Source organism: Artemia franciscana, chromosome 4, assembly GCF_032884065.1.
Source record: "Artemia franciscana chromosome 4, ASM3288406v1, whole genome shotgun sequence".
Lineage (NCBI taxonomy): Eukaryota > Metazoa > Arthropoda > Branchiopoda > Anostraca > Artemiidae > Artemia > Artemia franciscana.
The window spans coordinates 43,013,931-43,041,273 of record NC_088866.1 but is presented as its reverse complement, the minus strand read 5'-3'; the positions used below and the strand labels follow the sequence as shown (position 1 = coordinate 43,041,273).

General features: G+C 33.8%; 1 protein-coding gene across 1 annotated transcript in view; it reads right to left on the bottom strand.

Annotated features, from left to right (window-relative positions):
* The window catches only part of LOC136026460 (zinc finger MYM-type protein 4-like), a 67,662-nt gene extending 40,850 nt beyond the window's left edge, over window positions 1–26,812 (bottom strand). Inside the window, 5 exon segments of the mRNA XM_065703058.1 lie at window positions 2,095–2,362; window positions 6,211–6,403; window positions 9,301–9,816; window positions 14,124–16,914; window positions 26,716–26,812. Coding sequence (XP_065559130.1) covers window positions 2,095–2,362; window positions 6,211–6,403; window positions 9,301–9,816; window positions 14,124–16,874 — 3,728 coding nt within the window. The 5' untranslated portion in view covers window positions 16,875–16,914; window positions 26,716–26,812.
* Window positions 26,813–27,343: the final 531 nt, after the last annotated feature.

The following is a 27,343-nucleotide window of genomic DNA, read 5'->3' as shown; positions in this document are numbered from 1 at the left end:
GAAATCCAATAGCATTTATTCTTTAAATACAAGTCTCTAAAAAACTGATATTTTGTCGTACAGTACAAAAAACAAGCTGAAAACAACAACAAAATGCTTAATGTTTTTTATTGCCAAGCGTTTTGCAACATCCACCTGAAGCGTCAATAAATACCCCTGTTGCCAGATCTGGTTAAAGCGTTTTTGAGCTATATCAACTGAATTACAGATTAGAAATGCATATGTATATAGTCTATGTCAAAGGACCACAATTAACTAATTCTGGCTAAGTAAATAATCCTAAATGTATAGTTCATTATATATTAAATAAGATCATCAGATATATTTTTGTTCGTTCTTTTTTTTATGGTGACAAAAAAACTGAGCCAATAGAGTTTTCTTGATTCGTATTTTGAGACGAAGCACCCTTTTTAACCGTACAGTGCAATGACGGAGTGGCCTTTGTAACCTTCAAATTCTACGAAAGGACAATTTCATATCAACAAAGAGCATATTGGTATATAAAAAAAATAAAACTAGGACATGGAGACATTGAAATACCTTAAAAATATGTCCTAGCTTTACAACCCTGATGAGGGAACACTGTTGGGTCTAAATCCATTACAATCTATGGAAAATGTAAAAACTGTCAACTTAATCTATAATGCTAAACACTGAAGGCAAATGTTACTTAAGTGAATAGATTTTCGACAATACACGTTATTTCCAGCCTTTGAAAATGGCGCACTCCATGTCAAGTGAATATATTAATACATAAGATAGAATGTTTCCGTTAACACGTAATTCATAGCATATGAAGATGACCACTCCATGCCAAGTGAACATATTAATATATAAGATAGAATGTTTCCGTGAGCGAAATCAAAGATCATTTCGATTTAAAAGGAGCAAAATTCAAACAAAATAAGGAGACACACCCCTTCCTTTATATAAATAGCATATGCATAAATCCTAGCTTTGTCCAATATGCCTCATCTTTACAGTGATTATTTATAATGCTCAAATTATGCTTGAAAACCAAAAACAAACAATCAACTGAAAAAAAAAAATTATATCAGGGCATGAATAAAGGGCAGTGGAATAAGGCACGCTCAAAATAATTTGTATTTTCCAGTCTATATTGTGGATTTTAAATAAATTTTTCAGAAGTCAGAAGAAGAATGTTACATTTCGAGTCGCTTGCAATCAGGAAAATGTTCCTTGCGTTCAACAAAGGGGGACAACAGAGGTATTACATTGATTCAGGAAACTTCTTCTCTCAAGAACAAGTCGTGGCTTATGATATATGCGTGTTGATGATCCCTTCTAAAATCTTGATTCCCTCAATCTTGTTTCTTCTCAAAAAAGCTAACACCTATGACATGATTCTCATGAACATTGGCTGTAAAAAATATTTCAAAATCTAAATTAATGTGAAGGAGGCCCCAAAGTACCTCTTCACCCCACAGTAGCTTGACTGTATGATCATAAAGGCATATTGAAGAATTTTTTATATCTGATAAATTCATTTTATGCAGATATTCCATCAATATAGATCTCCCACAATAAATTTATCAACTCTAAAATTAATTTTCAACAATACCTTATCATTACACACACTTAAGCGTAAGTTATGTGTCAGAGCATCAACTTTTGTACTGAAACAGGTCGAGGAGGACTTTGTGCAGGTGTTTTGGCCTCTAGTGTCTTAGTGTAGCAGTAAGGCATCAATTTTAGTAAATTTATTCAATTCCAGCACATATAAAGAAACTTGTTTAAAAACGGGCTCTTTCTTCTTTATATTCCTTTTAGAGTATAGAAAAAAAATTACAAAAAACATGCGAACACCATGTAGGATTTCTATGTAAGTTATAAGTTCTTTAAGTGTTCAAGTCAAAAGAATTACGTTTGAGACAAAAAAAAGAAGAAAATCCAACACGAACCATCAAAATACTGATAAGCTGCTTGACGATTATAATATAAAAGGGTTTGTCATTAGTGTTTTAGTCTTGTCATTTAGGGTTAATTTTTCTTTTCTCTTTTTTTTCTAACTCCATCCATACTCTGGTAATAACAATTTCCCTTAGAAAACATAGTTTGACAAAAGAAACATACCCTTTAAATTTGTTGATACCAGTCCTAAGACAGCGGATACTGCAGAACAACTTCTTTTCGTTATTTATATCCATTCGTATCAAATCAAAATTGAATTTCCTCACACGGCATGATTCACACTGTACAATTGCTCTTTTGCGCATTATGTAACGATTTAAACAGCCTTGCGAACAAAAGTATCGTACTTTCTTGTGTTCAGTAAGTTCTGTAATACTATAGGGTTTGTCCTTTTCCTTGTCCACTAGCTTTGAGCATGTATCACAAATTTCTGCAAGAAAAAACAACAGTCAAGTTTGGGAAATTGAGGGGGAGGGGTCATGTTTAAAAGAGTAAAGACGTGCTTCTTTTAGGTTGTTGTATTGACTTCATGCAAGTATTTGACTATATCATCCAATTTAATTCAAAATTACGAAAATTCAATACCAGCACAAACAAAATTCAAGTTTGAGAAATTGAAGAGGGTGGGGATCATGTTCAGTATTAGACTATATCATCCAGTTTAATTCAAAACTACCATCCAATTTCAAATAGAGACTATTGCTAGGACACTGAGTTCTAGCAGATTCTATATCTACAAATTCCATTGTCGCCTAGAATTTAGCCGGCTGCACCGTTATTGCATCTAATTTTAAAGAGCCAGTTGGTTCAGCATTACCAGTAAAGTATAGCAGCACAAATTTCTTCAACATTTAATGAGTCAATGAGTCCTGACAGGTTTTATTTTCTTATAATTGTTATAATTCACTGAGTTGCAAGGATATACTATTTTCAGTTAAATCCTCCTTTCCATTAAGAGTTTTGATCAGGTATAAGCCCTCAAAAAGTGCGACCAGACCACATGATCCAAACTTTCTTCTAAGTTCAGTTCATTTGCATAACCCTTCCTGTTCAATATTCAGATGACAAGAACTAGAATATCCCCACTCCTATCCAATTTTTTTTTTTTATGGACTCCTGATGTAGATCGTTTAAATCCTTTTCTCCATTTAGAGGTTTGATCAGGTATAAACCCTCAAAAAGTGCAACCAGAACACATAGTCCAAACTTCCCTCCAAGTTCAGGTCATTTGCATAGCCCCTCCTGTTCAATATTCAGATGACAAGAACTAGGATATCCCCGCTCCTATCCGACTTATGTTTTTGATGGACGTCCTAATGTAGATCATTAAAATCCTTCTCTCCATTTAGAGGTTTGACCAGACATAAGCCCTCAAAAAGTGCAACCAGAAAACATAGTCCAAATTTTTCTCCAAATCCAGTTCATTTGCATAGCCCCTCCTTTCAATATTCAGATGACGAGAACTAGGATGTCCCCACTCCTTTACAATCTTTTGTCTTTGATTGACGCCCTGATGTAGATAATTTGGATCCCCTCCCCTTTAGAGGTTGGATCAGGTACAACCCTTGAAAGTGTAACTTTAGAACCTAGTCTAAATTTCTTCCGATTTTTTTTATATATGTTCAATGTCCTTAGAACAAGAACTGACATACCTTCATACCACTACCCCCTTTTCATCCCCATGTAGGTCAAGTCATGTATTGATCCCCTAATGGTATAACAGGGACACTAGCTGTTATAATAAATAAATAAATAAAAAATATTCTCTGTTTCACACCTCCCTTTACATGAAGAAGCCTCGAATATCCATACTTCATTTACACTTTGTAAGACTGCTGATCTAAAAACAAACGCACAAAAACTATTGAAAGCACTGCTCTGCAATCTCCATCGACAATAATCCATTGACAAGTTTGTTGAAGAAATTTTGGTCTTCCTATGGGCGCTTCACTTAGTACTCTTTTAGCGAATTCGTTCTGGAATACATGGAAATTTCTGCAATTGAAATTCCAACTAGGCTCCATGCATTTAAAGTTCTAATACATTTTCAATGCATCAAAATTCCAACGTTCAAAAAGTATTTGTAACCATGGAATAAAGTACCTAAGCTCGCTTCCTCACAAGGGCGTAAAGAATGACATTTGTTCGGAGGCTTATACTAGATTAATGTTAGGTGAATGAATACAATTTAATTATACTCAGCTATAATCATTGGTTATGATTTACGCAAATGAAAAAAGATTAGTCAAAACTCAATATCTTAACTTGCTTTAAATATGTGAAACCCTTATCTAATTTTACAAAATTGTGGAAAGGGTAAGAATCGTAGAAATTTTGGGAATGATATTTTTAGTATTTCATACTCTTGTTACAAACTTTCAACTGGATCAACTCATTTAATAAATAGCTTACTGTATTTTTGAACTCCATTGACCCTCGTAAATAAAAGAAAATTATGTGCTATGTTTTAAAATGTTGGGGGGGGGGAGCCACGAATTTTACTGACTAGTGTGTCATTTTATTGGTTCTTTTTACCAGCCAAGAGTTTTTTTTTTTTTTTTTTTTTTTTTTTTTTTTTTTTTTTTTTTTTTTTTTTTTTTTTTTTTTTTTTTTTTTTTTTTTTTTTTTTTTTTTCAGCAGTCACAATACTAAATGGAAAACTATGTTTTTTTGGATATGGTATTTATTGTATTTATGGTATTTATTATATCAATTTCGACAACGCTTCTCCAGCAGCGCCTATGTTTATAAATGCTAATAGGCATTTCCGAGGCTTTTTGTACGGCCTCCCTTAGTAGGGAATGTGATATATTTCACTTTTTCATACACAGCTATTGATTATTCCATTTGCAGGAAGAAAACGGAATACAAAACCAAATTTAGGAATTTGTCATAATCTTTGTTTGAATACGATACACATTTGAGATATCATTGGTGTTAGGCTCTAAGGGCGTATCTGAAATTCTCAAAATTCTAAAATAATTGTCAAAAACCGATTGCTGAGCTGCGTTCTAAGGGCAAACCAGCAAAGCAATGTACATAAAAATCACTCTTCGATCCTCCAGGTCTACATTATTCCACTGGTCGTCCCTTTAAGAACAGCTTAGCAAGCAGTTTTCTGTAGCTATCTCAGACGTGTGAAAATTTCCAATACGACCTTTATACGTAACAGCGACGATGTATACCGTAACAGTTTAAGGTGCTTGTAGTCTCAGGTTAGTACGTTAGGAAACCAACATGGCATGGCAACTATACTATACAACTACTACTACTGATAATTCACCGCAGCACCAAGCCGCCTGAGGCCAACACAGCTACGCACGCTCCTCCACCAACCCAATCTATTCAAGGCCTCCCTCTTTACACCCTGCCAGGAAGTTCCTATTTCCTTTAAATCTTTATTTATGACATTCTCCCACCCCAGACAAGAAAGACCTGCTTTCCGTTGAGCCCCATACGATTGACAAAAAAGGACAATCTTCGGCAATATGTCACCCTTCATCTGCAGAACATGGCCCAGCCATCTCAACCTATCTTTCATTATAGCCCTAAAAAGCGGTATTGAACCGCACTTTTCGTAGAACCGACTGTTTGAAATACGGTCAGTCAGCTGGCTACCCAGAACAATCCGTAGGCAATTTCTCTGGAAAACATTTGTAACTATGGGTAATGAAAAACACACAAAACAAGTAAAAACTGTGCTGAACATACTGAAACTTAGCTAATAATCGCTTTTTGTTCAGAAGTTACGAAAAAAAAAGTCCAAACGCCTGCTAGGAAACTGTTATTTAAAAAATATCAGAACTTCAAGAAAATTCTTATTCATTATTCGAGGTGTATAAGATGATATCACAAGTATAACAAGTATAAGGATATTAACAAATATATTAAAAACTAAAAACGATGCATGGCTGAAGACAAAAAAATTACACCTCTGAAATTGGCAAAAAAAAAATCATCAAAGCCGAATTTAATACCAGATGCAAGAAACTGTTGAAATTTGTTTTTTAGCGTTATTCGAAAGAAAAGCTGCTTTTTACTTAGCAGGATTGGGAACATACATATTGTCAGCTAATTTCCCCAACTGTCAGTCGCATCATCTCAATACATGGCCGTTTTCCACAGCTGAGAGCATAAACACAAGAGTGTCAGCGAACGCATTTTTTAATGAACCCTATACACAGTAGTAATAGGTCTTTCTCTTGAAGTATTTAATCAGCAAATATGGATATCTCCTATTTTGCCTCTTTTTTTGGCAACTCTTAAATTTTTACTTACCAGCTTTGATCTGATTTACAAATGTGAAAGCACTAATGCAAGGATCTGAACAGAGGAGGTGTGTTCTTTCATCAAAATCAATCTTCGCATGTATTTCGCTTGTTTTTGTACAGACTGTGCATATGTCTCTTCCCAAGTCTTCCAAGTTCAGTAAATCATCGTATTTTATCACGCAAACAACTGAGCAGAAATCCTATAAAAAAAGTGACATTAAAAACTCAAACATTTAATATACATTCGTCACTTGAACGGTTCATTACCAAAATAAACCAAGTCCAGAGATTTATAGCTCAATATACACGTTGCGTAAGTTAAGGACTAAGGCAGAGTCACTGCTTTACAATTATATTTTTGTAGGGCAACTTTAGTAGTTCTATACCTATTTTGAAAAGAAGAATTCCTGCAAGAAGCTTAGTGAAATAAACCAAAAAAGGTCAAATAGACTTTGTTCTTTTAAAAGGATGGAGAATATTTTCATATTGTTTAAAAACAGCTATTTATTTCTAAACTGTTTTCCAACAATTCGCAGAAAAAGAATTGACAGGAAAAATAAAGAAATACAAACTTGGAAATAAACTTGAAAATTTTAGGAGTTGTTTGTTGGGCCTAGAGAACCTAACGCCAGTAGAAAGGCTAGTTAAGTGTAAAAAATATTACCAGTCCTGAACACTATTTATATTAAACCCATAAAAACTAGTCATCCTGCTTTGCTGTACTATCTAATTTTTGAATATTGCGCTTCAAGTCTCCAACAGTGATTCGACTCGTTAGTAAATAATTTCTGAGACCACACTGGCTAATCATAACAAAACAAAAAAAAAAAAAACAAGCAAAGAAGAAAGAAACAAGGATAATAAAAGCCAGTGAAAAACGTAGACTACAATGCAAATATTTCAAACAAGACCTCCGCTGAGCCATCTTCAGTGCACGATATTAAAATAAAAAATTACAGATAAAAATCCAAAGATAATCTAAAAAACATCAAACCTTGATACAAACATTAAAAAAAAACTAAAACATGAAGACCGTTACTTTGAGAGGGTCTTTATATTCTGGGTTTTGCTTTAAGAGGAAAGTGGAGGTACTCAGAGAGTTAAATAGATTGGACAACTCAGTTAGGCATAAATATACAGTACAATACATTTTATCAATGATATACTAACTGGAAAGTATATATTTTACACAAACAACATCCAAATCATCAATTCGTTTATAACATAGCCTATACAATATTAAGAGTCTAAGAATTAAACTACCCATAAGCAACGCTTGAAATAAAGGGATTGAAAAAAAAGTAATCTAAGAGTTCGAGGTAACAAACTAAAAGCAGCAACGCGCCTCAGTCACCGCGTTTGTTCGAATTTGGAATGCTAAATTTTTCATTTTGTTCAATTTCTTTAAGATCGACTCATGTAACACGAGAGACATTTAATTAGAACAATAAGAAGCTTTTTTAGAAGCACTTAAAACTATAGCGTGAAGAGCGAGGTATTGAGGAGGGGCAACTCTCCTCATATATGTAATAATTTCTATTCGTTTCAAGTTTTAACTTTGCTTCTTACTTTCGGTTGAAAAAACTTGTGTTTTTATTTATTTATTAATGGTTAAAACTAGTGTAAAATTAAAATGTGAAGCTAGAATTGGCTCTAAAAACATACTTATATCAAGAAAATCTTATTTCTTATATAAAACCAATATAATTTGTCATTTAATAAAATTTTAAATGTTAGCAATTGATGTTTCTTAAAATTAATCTAGCAATAAATTTTATATTTAATAGAAGAAAGGTTTAAAAGGAAGAAAACATTGATGAAAATAAGCGGCATATTAAAATAGCAAAACTAAATTGATTACATAAGCACATTTATATTGACCGAATTATTTTTGGAAGTTTTCCATGGATTCTGATTTACTTTGAATTTTTTTTTTAACAATAATGATAAAAAAGACGAAGTTCAAAGTACTTCCCATTTTTAGCAAAAAAGCCACATTTGCCTTTGAAGAGATTCAAGGGATACAGAAACCCTACTTATCTTTGTTAATTCATGTTCTTTTCAGTCGGATCTTTTGACCCATTTCAATTTTTGTATTATACTTCAATTTTAATGAAAACTCTAGTTTGTTGTATTTACTTTTTTGTTCTTTAATTGATGTAGTTTTATTTTAGGTACAAGTACTTACTATTAAAATTCCTTTAGCAAAAAAATCCCGCCAGTGATCTTATTTTTGCAAGATGACTGCATTGTGTAAAGGTAAGTAATTTCAATTTTCTGAGAGATTGATTGCTTTCTGGACAGCCTATATTCCTCAAATTTCACAATTTCAGTTAGTTTACAAGTTGCACTCTCATATTTACCATCTAACTTCTTAGAATGATAAAAAATTTCATTAGTGCCAATTTCATTCTTTTTTCAGACCCCATGCCCCCACTTGCACATGTAGTGTCTATGGACCTCATTCCCCTAAAAGGTTATTCCCATAGAGACTTACATGAAGGATCTCCAACCCAAAATAAATGTAAAAATGGAAGACGTAAAATGTCCCTGCTTTCAATTGCCCCCCCCCCTGATGTGCAAAATGTTCTGATCCAACCAAAGAGTAGGACTCATGTGTACTATTGTCTATTCATAGCCTAATCAATGCATAGTTGTCCATCAATGTGTTATTCAAAACAAGTGCTTCAAAATGGGGTATCTAATCAAATTGTTATGTAGGAGTTTGAAGCAAGAGAATATATCAAACAATTTAATGCACAAAGATTTTCGGGTAAATGTTTTGATATAGGCTTCCCAATGCAAATATACCAATATTCAATATGATGTACCTTTTTTAGTTTCCATGGCAACACTTTCAGCCATGGCATCAAGGAACCTTATTTCTTTTAAGGAGGAATTCCCATAAACACTGACATTAAGGGTTGCAAAGCCAGAAAAGATTGAAAAGCGGCTAAAGTAAATATACCTTCTTCCTACTGCCCCCCTTCCCCTCATGATGTAAAAAATACCCCGATCCCAGACCTTAGGATTGGACATTTGTGCACCTTTGTGTGTGGGCTAGATTGGAAAACGTTGTAATAAGAGCAAGGATTACCTTAAAAGTTTGTGAGTCTCCAATTCTTGCAATGCACGAATGGGCCGAATTGTTCTTCATGTCTTTTTGGCAGTAGTTACAAATCTTCACAGTCGGCTTGTATGCATCCAAACAACCAGAGCTGCAGAACTGTTTCAACTCACGTCCAAACCGGACACGGAATTTACAAAGTTGATCGCCTTTTATGGAAGCTTTACAGAACATACACTCCCGTTCGAACTGCTTCTCATACGTTTCAAGGCATAATATTGAGCAGAAATCCATCATTTCCCAACTTAAAAAATTTGATTCTTTTTTAATATCCATCCCACAAGGGATACATTTACCAGCACAAAAAGGAATGGTTCCGACTTCACTTGACAAATCAGGTAGAGGCTCTTTATCAATGATAGTCATGTTCACTTTTTTAATCTGATGTGGAGTAGACTGACTCTTTTCAAATTGTGCAAAACAACTTTGTGAACACACAGAGAAGTCTCTAATTTTATCAGTGATGGTGTACAAGACGTTTTTGTCCTAAAAGAATAAAATAACATTAAATAGAAAAAAAAACATTAATTAAATGAGTAAACAAAACTAGAACCAGGGTAGAACTTCAAGATGATAATAGGCTACATTTTGCAACTTCCTAATTTTTAGTGTAAGATAAACAGGTCATGTATCATGAGGTTTTACAAACAACAAAATCAAATCCAAAGTAAAATTTTTGATATAATTAAAATGAACAAAACAATGAATGGGAAAGACTCTCATGATATAATGGGACAACTGGCACAACACTTTTTTTTATACAATAGCTAGTATTCCAATAATAATTGTTTTCTCTCTTCTATAGCTGGTACATCAAAATACACAAATTTATCTAGGATCACTTCTAAAGCTCCTCTTCTGTCAAAATTCAAGGTTAAATTGACCTTCAAATTGGATAACTAATTAACCAATCCCAAAATCATGCAAAAACAAACAAAATTAACTCAAATCATAGTTTCATGCCCAGTTTATTTACATAATAAAAAAACACACACACACAAGTGTTTTCAACTGAAAGTAAGGAGCAACATTCAAACTTAAAACTAACAAAATTATTGCATATATGAAATAGGCTACCCTCTCCTTATTACCCCGCTCTTTACGCTAAAGGTTTTTACTACTTCAAAAGCTTCTTATTCTAATCAAATTATGTTTCAGGAGTCATTCCTAAGAGTTGTGACAAACAGTCAAACTTTAGCGTAAAAAGCGGGGTATTAAAGAGCGGCAGCCCCTTTCATATGCGGAATAATTTTTGTTTGTTTTACGTTTTAATGTTACTCCTTACTTTCATTTGAAAAAAAAATGTTTTTTTTCTTATTTAATGCCAGATTATTTTTTGAATAATGCCAGGAAATCCCCTCCCCCCGTATAAAATTTCTCCTGGAAAGTTCCCTTGAAAACTTTTTCCATGGGATATTCCCCCCCCCCTTCCAAAAAAATCCATATATTTCCCAATAACAAATACTATGGGTGAGAAATGGATAAACTGCACAACTTAGTGCTTACGGCCCTTTCTCCGGGGACTAAGGGGTCATATCATCCCTAAAGGCATAGCTGTCGGACCTTTCAACTATGGTAGATGAGATAGCTATCTCAGAACTTTGATGAGATGACTATGCAAAAAAAGGACGTGGATCGTTTTGGCAACTTAATAATTGCACTAGAACTTTTAATTTCTGATCAAAGTAGCCCTCTACCGGTCTTCTAGGACAAAGGGTGCGGTACCATTACCCCTGGGGAAATGAAAACAAACAAATTAACGACATCCGTGATCTTTCTTGGAGTAAAAAAAGCAAAATTCTACATTTTTTTTTTAATATAATAGAAATCAAACCTGTACGGGTTGTTTATTATTAACAGTTACTCTTTGCGTTTAAATGCTATAAATATACAGATTAGTATAAATATACAGATCCAGTTTGATAAGAGAACCCTTGGTCAGCTATATAATGCATTTTTCGCGCCGCATGTGTGGTTTTTGACACCTGTTTGGAAATTTTTCTCTGCATCTGATAAAAATCAAATCCGATCGCTGTTCTTTAGATTCTGCAAGTATTTTCTTAGTATCCCCATTAGGACTCGTAATAATTAATTTTCGCGACAGTACGGTGTTTATGACATTTTTCAAAAAATGGACGAACTGCCACGTACATTTACTGACTGCTGCAACGAAATTATCGATTTTCGACTGACTTGCCTTCTATCAAGTGCCTAGCGTCGCCAGCTGTGACAACTTTTGATTTTTAATCCATATACTTGAGCATGAAGAAGACATTGGATAAAGGGTTGATTCAGGTATATTTATGTAATGTGCAGAAGGGAGTGGGAGTGAGTTTGAAGAGCCGTATTGGTACCGGCCAGCCTATAGGCCTTAAACTGCTAGGGACAGGCAGCTCAAGTACCCGCGCTTCCCGTAACATTTCATTGGAATTACGTAGTTTCATAAGGAGAACCCTTTGGTAGCTGATGGGAGGAATTTTATTTTTAATTAAAAAAAAGGGTTATAAAGTGTCTGAAGTTATCAAGAATTGTGCGTGTTTTTTTTTGTGCCCTTTTTCTTTTTCTTTTCATTTTTTAATACTCCTCTTTAATGCATTTGTGTTGTATGCAGAGGGCAACAATAAATTATCATTATTATTATTAGGATAGACGTATACCCTTATCATATCAGTTATGCAGTTCTGTTCGAAATTTTTTACTTATTAGGGACATTTTTAGTGCTTTCGTCAGCCACTACTTTGCGTTTGGCGCTAGGAGTTTTCTATTTCTATCTTTACATGTTAAATCGCAGAAGATCCGACCCTTATCAGTTACCCATACTGCTTTGGTTTTACCCATAATCTCCTGTACATTTTATGTCTCATGTGCCGAATAAATCAAATGTTTCATCTAAATCTAAAGAGAATAAAGCAAAATCCTATTATAGGCTATATATAGTTGACTTAAAAAATGGTATTTTAAATAAAAATGTTTTTAAAAGTACATAGAAATGAAGTAAAACCTGCAAATATGACTGAAGAAAACTTTTTGCATATTATAAAGTAATAATTGTCTTATTCTAGTGTTTTTTCCTGTATATCTAGCCCCATTAAAGATGGACGCAATTGTCAGGGTAGCTACCATTATCCTTAGAAAAAGTATTGATTGGGAAACTGAATGGGACTATCCTTTTGCTATTATAGTATTTCCTTCAGAAGAGGGAATAGACAAGAATATTATTACCCTGAACAGCTCCAGTGAGGACCGGTAGATTGGTAGACATTTTGATTGATTTAAGTTTTGGCTGTGAAAGGGAAATAGGAAATCGCAGCTCACTATAAACAATTTGTATAGCATTTCTATCGATTTCAGTGCATTCTGCCAAATCCAATGAATTGTATTAGTTTCAAAGTTGTTTTCGTCTGTTTCTATTTCAAGCATTAAATCTTGTTTAATCAAAGCTATACAACTTGCTCAAGTTGATGTTTTCATTACATATGAGCCACCAGTGTTAGAAAAGTAAGGTTTACAAAATAAGAATTAAATAAAAAAAAACTAATTTTTTTAGCTGAAAGTAAGGAGCCACATTAAAACTTAAAACGAACAGAAATTACTCCGTGTATGAAACGGGCTGTCCCCTCCGCAATCCCTCGCTCTTTACGCTAAAGCTTTTAATTGTTTTAAAAAGTAGAATTGTGGCAAAGAGTCAAACTTTAGCGTAAAGAGCGAGGGATTGCGGAGGGACAACCCATTTCATATACGGAGTAATTTCTGTTCGTTTTAAGTTTTAATGTCGCTCCTTACTTTCAGCTAAAAAAATTAATACAATCGTAAAGTAGAAACATTAGGTACGTTAGGATTCTTTTACAGTGGTAATTCAAAGTGGCTTAAAATATTTCAATAAAGGTTGAATATTGCTTAATCTGGCATACATTGTAAATTATCATCTTACAGACAAATCTGAAATGAAGGTAGCATTCAAAAACTAAACCTAAAAATGAAGGTTGGGTTTTAACTATGAAAGGAAAGTGTTTAAAATTATAAGCTAAACTATAAATTTGTGTCATAGCTTGAAAATCTCTGGACTATATAACAAGAAATAATAGGATTTCTGAAGTTGATATAATGGTTTTAGGTTTTAATAATGCTAAATCAAATTTCCAAAGTTAAAAATCTATTTGACTATTTTATAATACAGCTGCTCAAATCAATGAGCTACCTTATAAACAAGTCTGCCATTTTTTGCATTGGGGTTAATGAATTTTGGCAGTGGAAATATGTATGCTACAAATACTTATTTTATGGCTTGTAAAATTTACTGCTGGCCTTACAAAATAATTTTTTATTCCCTGAAGGCTACTTAAAGACTTCTACTCCAAAAGACAACATCCTGTTTTTTGCACAAGTTTTGTGTTTTCAATAAACAGCTATTTTTTCAAAATTCAATAAATATATGAAAATATGAATTGGTTCATTTGCAATAACTGTATATTTGGATATCGCATATGCTACAATGCAATAATTCTTGTTTGTTTGATCTTAATTTCTTTATATTTCATATAAATACAGGTGAGACACATCACTATTTACTAACTTGATACTATTAAATTGAATTCACCGAGATACAATTTTCTTTTTTATTCTATTGCACGCATATATTATGACTTATTTTCATTTAATATTGTACATTTATTTACATTTTTACAATCCTTTTTTTACATTTTACACCTTATCCAGAAACTGTTTCCATCAGAAAATTTATAGGCCTGGGGTTTTCCCTTGCTTTTATTAATAAGTATAAAAAGCAAACCTACCATTTTGCATTGGACACACTGAGCAACCTTCTGATCATCTAATTTATCAAGAAGTCCATCACCATGAATGATACATATCAGTCTATTACCTCGAGTGATGCCAGTCTTTTCATCACTAATAGTCAGATCATTGTCTTCCTCAGATTTATCACTGATTATTTTACTTATACAAGGTTTGCTACTTGAACGAATTTCTCCAGTAATTACCACATCATCCATGGAGTCTGGCTCATTATTTGCTGCAACATTCTCGGATTCTGCTACCAACAAAGAACTAGGAGCTTCTAAATTCCTTTCTGAACTTTTTCGTTTATGTTCATTGTTTGTGACTGTTTTTTCAACTGAATTGTCGCAAACTTCTTTGGTAGTCACTACACCTTCCATAGAGAATGACTCATTGTTTTTAGCAACCTTCTCTGTTTCTACCCCTAGTGAATTTACCTGTTTATTGACGGTCGGTGTCTTTTCACCAACAATTCCAGGAATTTGTTTTGTAATACCTGAATGTTCTATTGATATTGATTTACTGTTTGAACCATGACTCTCTTGTTTTGTTACCTCTGAAGAGCTTGAACTTTGTAACTCACTTTCAAAGCTAAGATGTTCATCTTTATTAACTGGCTCTTTGGGTAGATTTCCAGCAGTTTCTTCTGCAATTACAACAGATTCTTTAGAACTATCATCCACACACAGTTCATTACTGATAGAAACGTTCTCTTTTTCTGTTACCATTAAAGAGCTAGAATCTTCCAACTCACTCTGAAAATTTGTTTGTTTATCTTCAGTAGCAGTGGCCAAGGCATTCTCTGGATTTTCATGAATCTGTTCAGTAGTCATTATATCTTCGACAGTATTTAGTTTATTCAGACTAGAAGTATTCTCTGCATTGACTGGCTTTTCAACCAGTTCCTTACAGATTTCTTCATTAGTTACAACACCCTCTATTGTTCTAGGCATGCTATTTGTAACCATATTCTCTGGTTCTGTTGCTAGTGAAATACTAGGATCTTTCAAATGGCACTCAGAATTGGCTTGTTGAATTTCACTGATAGTGACCATTCCACTATCTAGATTTGCATCTTTCCTAGAGTTTGGTCTATTAACTGAAATGAGATTCTCTGGTTCTTTTACTTTTTCAACAGACATATCAGCCTTTACTAAAATCATGTCATTATGTTGGGCAATGGGACTATGGCAATCATGTTGTAAACGTGAGTGGTCATGATCAATACTTCTAATATTATCAGATGTTACTTCAGTTTCAGGAGTCTTAGAATGTACTTCACTATAAATGACAGGGTCTGAAGTTTTAATTTTTCCTTGGTCCTTAACGCCAGAGCTTATATTGTCTAAATTAGTTGGTTCTTTATTTAGTTTAATAGCATTGGACTTACTGGTCTGTTCTTCTGAATGGCTTTCAAAGACTTCAAAAGATTCATCAGCAGAAACTGTGGAGTTTTTTTCTTTATTAATACGAAAACCTTTGTCATTCAATGGATCATCTGTTTCCTCATCTTTAAAAGGATCAGACAAAGTGTTGAAGCTTAAAGATCCCAATAAACTATCATCATCTTCATCTCTGGTCATATCACCTACTATGTCATGTGAACTATTTAGACTTATGTACTCAAGACTATCCAGTTTACTTGTAGATGTGCCTCCTGTGTCGAGATTACTAATAGATCCATCACGTGACTCCCCAGTTTCCACTTCAACTCTATTGCTATCTCTACCATTATCTATATCCATGAAGCATTTTCCAATTTCACTGTCTTCAAGGCCTTTATTGACAAGCTGTTTTTCTGAATGATTTTCATCTTTTCCTTCAATAGCATTTTTGTCAACATTAGAGAATTTATTAATAGCATTATTGCCATCAGAAATAATAGTAGAATTTTCTTCATTAAATTCTTCATTTTCATCAACTGACATGTCAATATCATCATCACCTACATAACCAGGATTGCCAAAATCATTCTTTTTCACACAATTACTCTCAGAAACAATGTCTCTAACATCATTTGTAGCTTTAATAGCATCCTGGTCATTTTCTTCTTCAATGTTCTTGCCTTTATCTACTTCACAGGAAGGCTCACATTCAACTTCGCCTGGAATTTCAATATCTTTACTGCATGCTGCCAATTCTGATTGGTTACTAGAATCTACATCTAAACTGTTGTTTAAAATGATTTTGTCTGTTCTTTCACGTATGTGATTTGCCACTAAAGAAACGTTCTGGTTACCACAAAAATGTAAATTGCCACTTTTAACAAAACCAAAATTTTGAGTGCTTGCTGATACAACTTCATTAAGGATGGAAGAAGTATCATTGTCAGTACTTATGATTTCACCTTGAGTTTCAGATTTTGAACTTAAATTGTCAAGTTTTCGTTTTTCAGCCTCACTATTATCCTGATTTTCACCTCCAACAGGGTCTAACTGATCTTTAACAATGTCTTTTTGGTTCCCAGATAAATCAGTGGTTTCAGGAAGAATATTAGCTGATTTGCTGATAACACAAAAATCACTCCCATTAATCAAATTATCAGATATAGCTGATTTGTGGATATTGCTTTCACTGTTGTCAGTAGATACATTTTTAAATGGGTCACCAAGCACCTCACCTTCAAAACCAAGATGAATATCTCTGTGATCATTATCATTAAAAGGATCTTCCACATGTTCTGTTGTAGCGTTAACAGTTTTGTCTTCTTCATTACTAATATCTTTGTCAACCAGAGGTGGATCCATGCTGATTAAACAAAACTTTGTGTCCCAGTAAATGAGATACCTGGAAAAATAAATAAATGGTGGCTCATAATAACAGATAGCAAACATTTAATATATTCAATTTTAGGTCCTTTGCTTTCTATAACCCCAAATTGAAATAAAGATAATAAAGATATATTTTTCTAATAAAAAAGGAAGGAAAGAATTAACAAATTTATGTGACAAAATTAAAACATAACAGATGGTGAGTTGAGCAAAAAAGTTAAAAAAAGCTAATTAGCTATATCAGAACTGACCATTGAATGATGGCTACTGAATGTATGTTTTCATTTTGGGCTTCTATGATAAATTCTAGAATTGAATAAGCAATCAAAGAGGTGACATATTCTTGAAGTTACTAATATAAATGAGAGGTAAATCTTAAAACGAGTGAAACAAATTGAATATGCAAATCCTGCTTGAAAAAAAAAAAGTCTCTACAAAGAAGAGTTTGCGTTTTGGCTCTTTCTGTCACTTTAAAAGTCTAAAATCTACTGCACCATTGGCATTTTACTATAAAACTATTTGTAAAATCGAACAGTCTTGAAAAGTACAAATAAAATTAAACTAAATGTTTGATATATAATGCTATTAATTGTTGAAAGATCATCAGTTAAAGATTTTATTTCACTGTAATTTAATTTTCATTTTCAGTGCTGCAATAGCTGGAAAAGATAATATTTGTAATTTAATTCGTTTTCAGTGAAACACCAATAAAGTAAAAGTAAAAGGCTTAGACTTTTACAGTTAGGGAAGGCGGCAGTATCCAGACTCTTGTTTATAGTGAAGCTATATTTGTCTTGAACAGTCTTGGAAAGAACCAGTAAAATGTAATTAAATAAATAATGATATTCATTACTGAAAGCTCATAAGTTCAAAATCTAATTTTACTGTAAATTTTGTGTTTATTTTCAATATTGTAATAAGTACGCAAGAAAATATTTGTAATATTATTGGTTTTCAATAAAGCGCCAATGACGCGGTAGGTTTTCTTTTTTACAGTTAAAGAAGGAGGCAAAACTCAAACTCATCTTTGTAGAGATTTTTGTTTGTTTCAAGCTGGATTTATATATTTAATTTAAGTTTCACACGTTTTAAGATTTATTTACTCATTTATATTAGTAACTATTGTTTATGTATTTGCTATGATTATTTATTAGTAACTACTGTGTTATTTTTTGCTATGATTGTTTGTTTAATTTCTGTTCGTTCTGGGTTTCATTTATTCACTAATTGTAATTGCTGGTTGTTTTCAGTTTGAGTTGATGTAGGTTTCTATTTCATGTGATCTATATTTTTCATTAGAAAACATCTTTTTTGGTAAGTTGTATTTTTTAATTAATTTCTGTTCGTTTTTGATTGCCGAAGTTTCAGGTTTTTCAAAATTATCTATTTCAAAATATTTTTTTTTCATTTCAAATAAATTAACAGTTTTGGTAAGAATTAATAAATTAAACTGAATATTCGATATATAATTATATTAACTGCTAAAAGCTCGACAGCTCAAGATTTTGTTTCACCCAGGCTGGATTTAAAGCTTTGACGCCTCTAGGCCCAAGTGTTTTTGTCATTCCGCTTTTGCAAGATTCTTGGGGAAATTTCCAAAACTTCGGGAATAGTAAAAGTCGCAGGGCCAAGTGGGTCTATTGATAAATCCTGGCCTGGTTTCACTGTAACTTTCATTTTCCTTTCAATATTGCAATAAGAACAAAAGAAAATAATTGTAACATAATTCCTTTTAGTAAAGCATCAAATACACAGTAGGCCTTATACTTTTACCGTTAGAGAAACGGGCACTATCCATGCTCTTGCTTGTAGTAAAGACACCATTCAGTAGAAGTACATAACCCCTACTCTGTGAAAACAACCATGGTCTAACAACCAATCCTTAATCCAATTCTCACATGTGTTTGAATCCTGCTCTTCCAATTATTATTATAAAAAAAATAGGTAAACTAATTTTGCAAAACTTTATAGCCACCTAATTACGAGAAAGATAATTACTCGCTGAAGACGACTGTGGTCTAGCAACAAATCCTTAATCCAATTCTCAATAGTCTTTGGATTCTATTATCCCAATTATTATAATTAAAAAAGTTAAATTAATTTTGCAAAATTTTGTAGCCACTTAAGTAAGAGAATGATAATTCTAAGTAAGAGAATTGGTTACTTAAGTATGAGAATGGTAATTTTACCGTTTGGGAAACGGGCAGTAGCCATACTCTTGTTTGTTGTGAAAACACCATTCATTAGTAGTACATAACCCCAATCCTTTCAGAAAGAATTGAGGAAAAAACTTTCAGAAAGTTTTATTCATTAATTTTTGTTTGTATTTTTATTGCAAAAGTTTCAATTTTTTTTTAAAAAAAACCCTAGTTTCAAAATATTTTTTTTTCAACATCAAACTTTCATCAAAGCATCCAAACTAATATCAAAGTACCAAGGTATCAAAGTAAAGAAAGGATCAACGTTAACAAGTTATCATAGTAAACAAAACATCAAAGTAACAATAAGCAATTTCCACAACTTAAAGCCCTTGCATTGTAAATCAAAGTTACCAAGTAAATCACTAAATCCAAGCATCAAAGTAAACAAAGTATCAAAGTAACATTGATTAAGTTCCATAGCTCAGAGACATTTCCCCACGGCTGGAGGGGAGTCAACCCCAGAAGCATGATTATTCGGCCTTTGAACTATTTTGAACAAAATGACTGTATCACAAATCATGACCGGCTGCCCTTTGGAAAGTGGGGCGTGGGTTAATTGGCCACTGATCACTTTTGAAACTTAAAAAAGAGCTAGAAGTTTCAATTTCCGATCAAATGAGCCCCCTTCAAAGTTTATACGACCATCCCATTTCTTAAAAACCTTATATGCCCCCAGGGCACATTTTACAATACTTGCCCATTGATATTTCTGGGGGAGGGGGCTGTTTTATCCCTGAAGTCTTTGTTATATTATCTTAGGTCTATTTAAAAAAAAATGGCTATATAAAAAATTAGACTGGATACTTTTGGGGAAAAGAAGGCTGGGAGGAATGGGGGCTAGTCACTATCAGATCACTTTTGACTCTTAAAAGGTGAATTAAACTTTCAGTCGTTTTATTTCCCTTCAAAGTTTATACGACCACCTCTTCTATAAGAACCATATATGCCCCCAATGCATAAGTTACAGCCCTTACCCAGGCTCTGGGGGGGGAGCATATATAGACAACGAAGTTTTTGTTATCTTATTGTTGGACTATTTCAAACATACTGGCTATCTCAAAATTTTCATTTGATATATTTTGAGAAAAGAGGGTGTTTGTGTCAGGGGGAGAGGGGGGGATGAATCCCCTCCGTTAACTTTTGACAAATAAAAAGGTAACTAAAATTTTCAATTTCCAATCAAATTAGCGCCCTTCAAGGTTTATACAACCACCTCTTACATAAGAACATTATACACCCCCAGGCCATAAATTAAAACACTTGCCCCCGGGCTCTGGGGGTTTGGTTCAACCCCAAAGTTTTTGTTATCTGATGTTTGAACTATTTTAAAAAAATGGCTATCCCAAAATTTGTGTCAGATAGATTTGGGGAAAAATGGTTAGGGGGAGGGGGTTAGTAGCACTTGGATCTCTTTTGACTCTCTTCTGAAATAACTATAAAAGAACTATAGTTGTTAAGTTGAAAATAAAATAATATTTTGGTTCTTAATCCTTTGAGTGTTGCCTCCTCAAATCCCTACAACAACAATAACAAAATAATTCACCCCAAAGTCCCCTTATAATGAAGAGTGGTTTGAGTATAAACAAACGTTTTACCCATAGACCCAAATTGCTTCACAGTGAGCTAGAACTTACAATTTCAAGTCAAATAGGCCACCTTCAAGGTTTATATGGCCACCCCTTATATAAGAGCCTTATACGCCTCCAGGGCATAACTTAAAACACTTTTCCTGGGTTCTGGAGCGTTGTGTCGACCCCGGAGTTTTTGTTATCTGATGTTTGAACTACTTTAAAAATGGCTATCTCAAATGTATTGGATGGGTTCAGAGAAAAACGGCTAAGAGGGGGAGGAGGGCTTTTTGCCCTCGTATTTCTTTTGACTCTTAAAAAGTGAACTAGAACTTCAAATTCCCATCCAAATGAGCCCTCTCCGAAATTTATACAAGCATAACTTCCATAAGAACTATATATACCCCCAGGGTAAAACAAACAACACCTGCCCTAAAGCCCTAGGGGATTGTATTGACACTAGAGTTTTCCTTATCTGACCTTTGAACTATTTTTAACAAAATAGCTTTCTCAAAATTTTATTTGATGGGTTTAGGGAAAACGGCTAGGAGCGGCCTGCCCCTGGGCCCTAATAGATTGTGTAGACCCTGGAGTTTTTGTTATATGGTCGCTGAGTTATTTTAAAAAATTGCTATATCAAAGAGGAAAATAGGGCGTAGTGGGGGGGGGGGGGGGCTAGTTACCCTTTAATCTCTTTTGACTATTAAAAAGAGAAGTAAAACGTTTGATTTCCAATCAAATGAGCCCTCTCCTAAGTTTATACAAGCATCTCTTCCTTAAGAGCCATATATGTCCCCAAGGCATAACTCAGAACACCTGTATTCATACCGGAGTTTTTCATATCTGATCTTTGGACTATTTTTAACAAAATGGCTATGTCAAATTTTTATTGGATGGGTTTAGGGAAAAAAGGCGTGGTGGGGGGCCTAGTTACCCTTGGATCTCATTTGATTCTTAAAAATTGCACAAGAACTTTCAATTTCCAATCAAAATAGCCCTCTCTGAAGTTTATACAAGCACCATTTTCATAAGAACCATATATGCCCCCAGACGATAACTTACAATACTTCTCCCCAGGACCTGGGGGGTTGTCTTGACACCTCCGTTTTTGTCATCTGACCTTTGAACTGTTTTAACAAAATGGCTATCTCAAAATTTTTATCTAATGCATTAGGGGAAAACAGGGCATGGGGAGCTAGATACCTTCCAATCTCTTTTGCCTCTCAAAACTGAACAAGAACTTTTAATTTCCAGTCAAATGACCCCTCTCTGCAGTTTATACAGGCATCCCTTCCATAAGAAGAATATATGTACCCACAGCATAACTTACAATACCTGCCTCTGGGGGGGGGGGGGGGCTCTATTAACCCCAGATTTTTCGTTAAACGATCTTTGGACTATTCTTTTAAAAAAAATGGGTATCTTGGAGGTCTTATCAGATGGGTTTGGGAAAAAAAGGGGGTCAATGGGGGGGGGCTAGTTGCCCTCTGTTCTCTGTCTCTTAAAAAATGAACTAGAACTTTTAATTTCCAATCAAATGAGACTTATCTGAAGTTTATACAAGCATCCCCATTATAAGAATCGTATATGCCCCCACAGCATAACTTATAACTTCTGTTTCCAGGCCCTGAGGGTGGTGTTGACGCCTGAGTTTCAGTTACATGATCTGTGAACTATTTTTAACAAAATGAGAATCTTAAAAAGATTATTGGATGCAACTGAGAAAAAGAGCAGGGAGGGGGGTAGTTGCTCTGATCACTTTTGACTCTTAAAGAGGGCACTAGAACTTGCAATTTCCAATAGAATGAGTCCCTTCCTGAGTTTATGCAGTCACACCTTCCATATGAAGTACTTCTGTAAAAAAAATAATATCAAACACTTTGTGGTAACAAACTGCAGTAAGGAGCAACCCAGCTCAGTAGTGACCAAAACTCTAAAAACAGAATTTTTATATGGATAGTTACATCAAAAGAATAGCATTTGTATTCTGATTTTAAATATGTAAGGTTCAATAAGTATAGTCTTACCCATCAAAAGTTACAAGCCTGAGAAACTTTGCCTTATTTTAGAAAATAGGGGAAAACACCCGTAAAGTAATTTAATCTTAATGACAGTCACACCATCAAATTCAGCATATCAGAGAGCCCCAAAGTAGAAGTTTTAAGCTCCTATCTACAAAAACGCAGATTTTTTATTTTTTTTTGCCAGAAGACCAATCACAGATGCATGTTTTTTTCAAGGGTGATTGCATCAAACCAGTGGCCCTACAATGTTACTAGAGGGCTCATTCTAATGGAAATTAAAATTTCTAGTGCCCTTTTTAAGGTGCCCACCAAAACATCATAGGGCACCTAGGCCCCCTGCAATGCTCATTTTTTCCCAAAGTCACTGCATCAAAATTCTGAGAGAGCCATTTTCTTCAGCCTAGTCGACAAACCTAATAATTATGTTGTTTGGAATGACTTGATCCCCCACAACCCCTGGGGGAAGGGGCTGCAATTTGAAAAACTTTGACCATTGTTTACACATAGTGAGGGTTATTGGGAAGTATATAGACATATTCAGGGGGACTTTTTTGTGTTGAAGGGGGAGGTAGGTCAGGGAGGGGGTTACGTGGGGGGATCTTTCCATGGAGGAATTTATCATGAGGGAAGCGAATTTCCATGAAGAGTTTGCAGGATTGTCAAGCATTATTAAAAAAAAAAAAACCAATGAGAAAACAAATAAATAAAATTTTCAGCTGGAAGTAAGGAGCAGCATTAAAACCTAAAAAGAACAAAAATTATTGCATAAATAAGGGACTCATCTCCTACACAATACCTTGCTCTTTACACTAAAGTATTTTTAGAAATTTCAACTATTTATTCATGGCCTTTGTGATTCAGCAGTCATTCTTAAAGAATTGGGACAAAATTCAAGCTTTAGTGCAAAGAGCATGGTATTGACGAGGGGGCAAACCTATTCACATATGTAATAAAAATATATAAATATAGAACTTCATTAAGTAAGAAATAAAAATGTTTGTAAAAAAATAAAAAATTGTAGTTGCCTTTCTAAGTAACCAAAAATTGGATGATGACTAAGCCTTCTCCCTGCCCTCCCTTTTTTAAAATCAAAATTGTCCTATCAAAACTATGAGAAAGCCATTAGTCAAAAAAAAATTTATACAAATTTTGTTTTAACTATTCATGTATGGTGAGCCAAAATCAAATCATGGATTAATTGAAAAATGTTCAGAAATTAAATAAAAAAACAAGTTTTATTAACTGCAATTAAGGATCATCATCAAAACTTGAAACAAACAGAAATTATCCCATATATGAAAGGGGTTGTCCCCTCTTCAATGCCTTGCTCTTTATACTAAAGCTTTTTATTGTTTTAAAAAGTAGAGTTATGAGAAAGAGTCAAACTTAAGCATAAAGAACAAGGCATTGAGGAGGGGACAACCCCTTTCATATACATAATAATTTCTGTTTGTTTTAAGTTTTAATTTTGCTCCTTACTAGCAGTTCAAAAAAAATTGTTTTTTTTATTTAATAATAAATAATAGAACATTAGAGCTGTATGGCCTTTACTATAGGCAATGTTACATCACTGCCTCTGAGTAGAACTGAGATATCAGATAACAAAAAAGTATTATGTGAGTCTGTATTCAATACTTTCCAAAAAAAAACCTCCCCTAAAGTATCCAATCTCATCCCCCAATGGGGCTAGATAAATTCCTAGGCTATATTGTGTTGAATACTTCCAATGAAAATGCTGTAAAAACATGTAATACACAAAAGATTCCTTTTAATCTAGTTCTAAGAGTTCTTTAATTTTGGCCTAAATTATCTGTGGTTTTATATATAGTCTAAGGCTACATAATTGGGAGAATGGAACAATTGTCACAGTAGGAAAGACTATCTGGAAAGCATCACCTTGTTGTAGTATATTTCAGGTCATGGATTCATTCCTGAAGGCTTCACTTGCCTAACTCAGCTACTTTTGAAGGAAGGCATTTAGTGGCTGGGAACTTCTGAACAAAACATGTCAAACACACAAAAGTGTATTTCCAAGATTAAATTTTTTACATTAGGCTCTTTCTGAATATCATGGTCACTTTTCTGACAATGCACCCCACCCTCCTCATGGTCCCAGATACAGGCACAATAATATATTTTCTATTTCAATTGACTCTTCTTGAATTTCCTAGGTTCTCTGTTAAAACAAGCTTCTTCAGTCTGAACTTAATGAATTTTAGTATTGCCTCAGTAAAGACAATAGAATTATGCATACAAACATTATGAACTGATTTTAAAAAGTGAAGAATAAAGGAAAGAAACATGATGATCTGAATGGCAGACACATGTTGTATATTATCAAGTAAGAATTTTGTCATTTCCTTTTATTTTTTAATGTAGGCTTTTCCTAGGGCTATGTCTGGGTAGGCCTACATCAGGGGAGGTTGACAAAAGTGCCAGAAAAGCAACCATAATGCTAGGAAACAGCATAAAATGAGGAATCTAATGGTACGATCTCTATTTGTTTAGCATGTTTCCTTCAGAAATGGTCAGCTCCTAAATATCTACTCTTTCTGAGATAGCAAGAAGCCCCTCAACCAGAACTTTACCAAGAATTTAACCAAAGGTCCCCCTGAGAAGGAAACATAGTCCTAAATGTGCAAAGTAGTGGCATCACAGAGCAAAACATTTTGATTAAACAAAACCAGTAGCCTACCAGTCAACTTTTTATTCCAACTAATTTTTGACAAAATAGTTATTATCTTGAGAATACACCCAACCCTGACAAACCAATATGTAGCCCTAACAATGTCTTTCTTTGTTGTTGTTTCTGGTAAAACTCTAGTTTAGCTACTTTTGGTTATCTTGGAAAGGGGTTAGGTTAAGAAATTAAAGCTTTCAAGAATAGGTCTAGAGACTAAAGAATGTCCCAGGAAGGTATTTTGAAGCACCAGCCTCTATTCCTTCTCTATCTAGAGGGTAGTAACATTTGATGACTTTTAAAATCTTTGTGTTTTGAAACTGACAGCTTGCAAAACAGATATTCTGCTTCAATGAAGTACACAAAAACTGTTTTCAGCTGCAAAACTTTACTCAATCCCAATTCATAAGGTTTGAAAATACATTTCCTAAATTTAGAAAAAGAACATTGATATGGCTTAAATCCTACTCAAATAACAAACATTCCATTTTCAGAACTAAAACCAGAGAAAAAAGAACTGACAATTGAAAATAAAGGTAAAATTTTGTTTTGCAAAATATCAACCTGCCAAGCAGGCAAATTTCTAAGACTTAATATTCAGAAGATGGTTAATATGGAGGCTTGCCAATAACTTCCCAGAGTATGTTTTTGGCCCTTGATTAAATACTGAAAGTTTTGTTTTCCTAACCAAACCCCTTTCAAAGACAGCAAAAAGTAGCTAAACTAGGATTTTACTATTATTTCCATTACTTGATCTGTTGGATAGGCTAATGGATATCTGCAGTGTAGACTCAAAGATAATCCAGACATCTAACTTTGCCTAAGTGTCTGATTGAATAGGCTACTGGATAAAAAAGATTATTGCGTTATCTTTCAATTTGACACATATCCTAATTAGTACTAAAAATGTTTTTTATTGTCTCTTCTTCTGTAGGCCAGAGCTATTATTCAGCACTTCGTTCCCAACAGCCCTCCCCCCCCCTCAAAAGGCTAGGATCAGATCAAGTTACTGGCTGTACAAAAACATAACACAAAATAGCATGTTATGAACATGTAATAGTGGACCAGTATTATGTAGTCTAGAGCTGTTATTCAGCACTTTGCAGCCCAATAGGCTGGGAAAAGACACAGTTGCTGTAGGTCTGAAGGCTACTGGACTTCACAGAAAAACGGCATGTTATTAAATAGCCATATAGCCTAATAGACTAGTCATATACCTGTGATTTTCTGCACCGAACCTTCATGAGGGAACACTAAAGGCTACTTAATATTAAGATTTAGTATTACAGCTAAACATACCAAATAACTATGAGACAAGCCTAACTAAAAAAAATCAAGTAGTACTTAAAGAGCAAGGCTTCAGCCGTGTTCCCATGTACGTAGAAAAATGGCTGCTTCTTGAATAAGCCAATCAGGTAAGAAGTTTCAACGCAACAGCAGCTTTCGCAATGTTTCGAAAAGGGCAAAACTTTTGAAAATAAGCATTTCGTATAAAATCAATTGCCTATTCCATATGCGTGTTACAGTAAAACATTGCTCATACATTAAAATAAATAAATAAGTCAAACTTAAAATAAATAGAAAAAAAATTAGCTTTCCAGGAAATATGAAGTGCTATAGAGATTTTTGGTTAACTTCGCCTGTGGAAGCAACATTTTTATTGTGTCCCTATGCCATTAATCAAGTATGTGGTGTCAACCTTCCAAATCTTTGTAAAAGGTATGTCTCAAAAAGAGTATTTCTAAAAAAAGAAAGAAAAATGATAACATGTTCTATAAAAAAAACCTCGAAATTTGGCATACTCTTAACACAACTTTAGTCTTCCTCTCTAAGCATCCAATCAATGGTGACATTTTTTTTTTTTATGTACACCTAGTATGTAAACAAATGCTTTATCACTTTGACCCAAAATTTTGACGACTATTGTGTTTAATGAAAACTATTTGTATTTTTAACGATGTACTTAAATTGT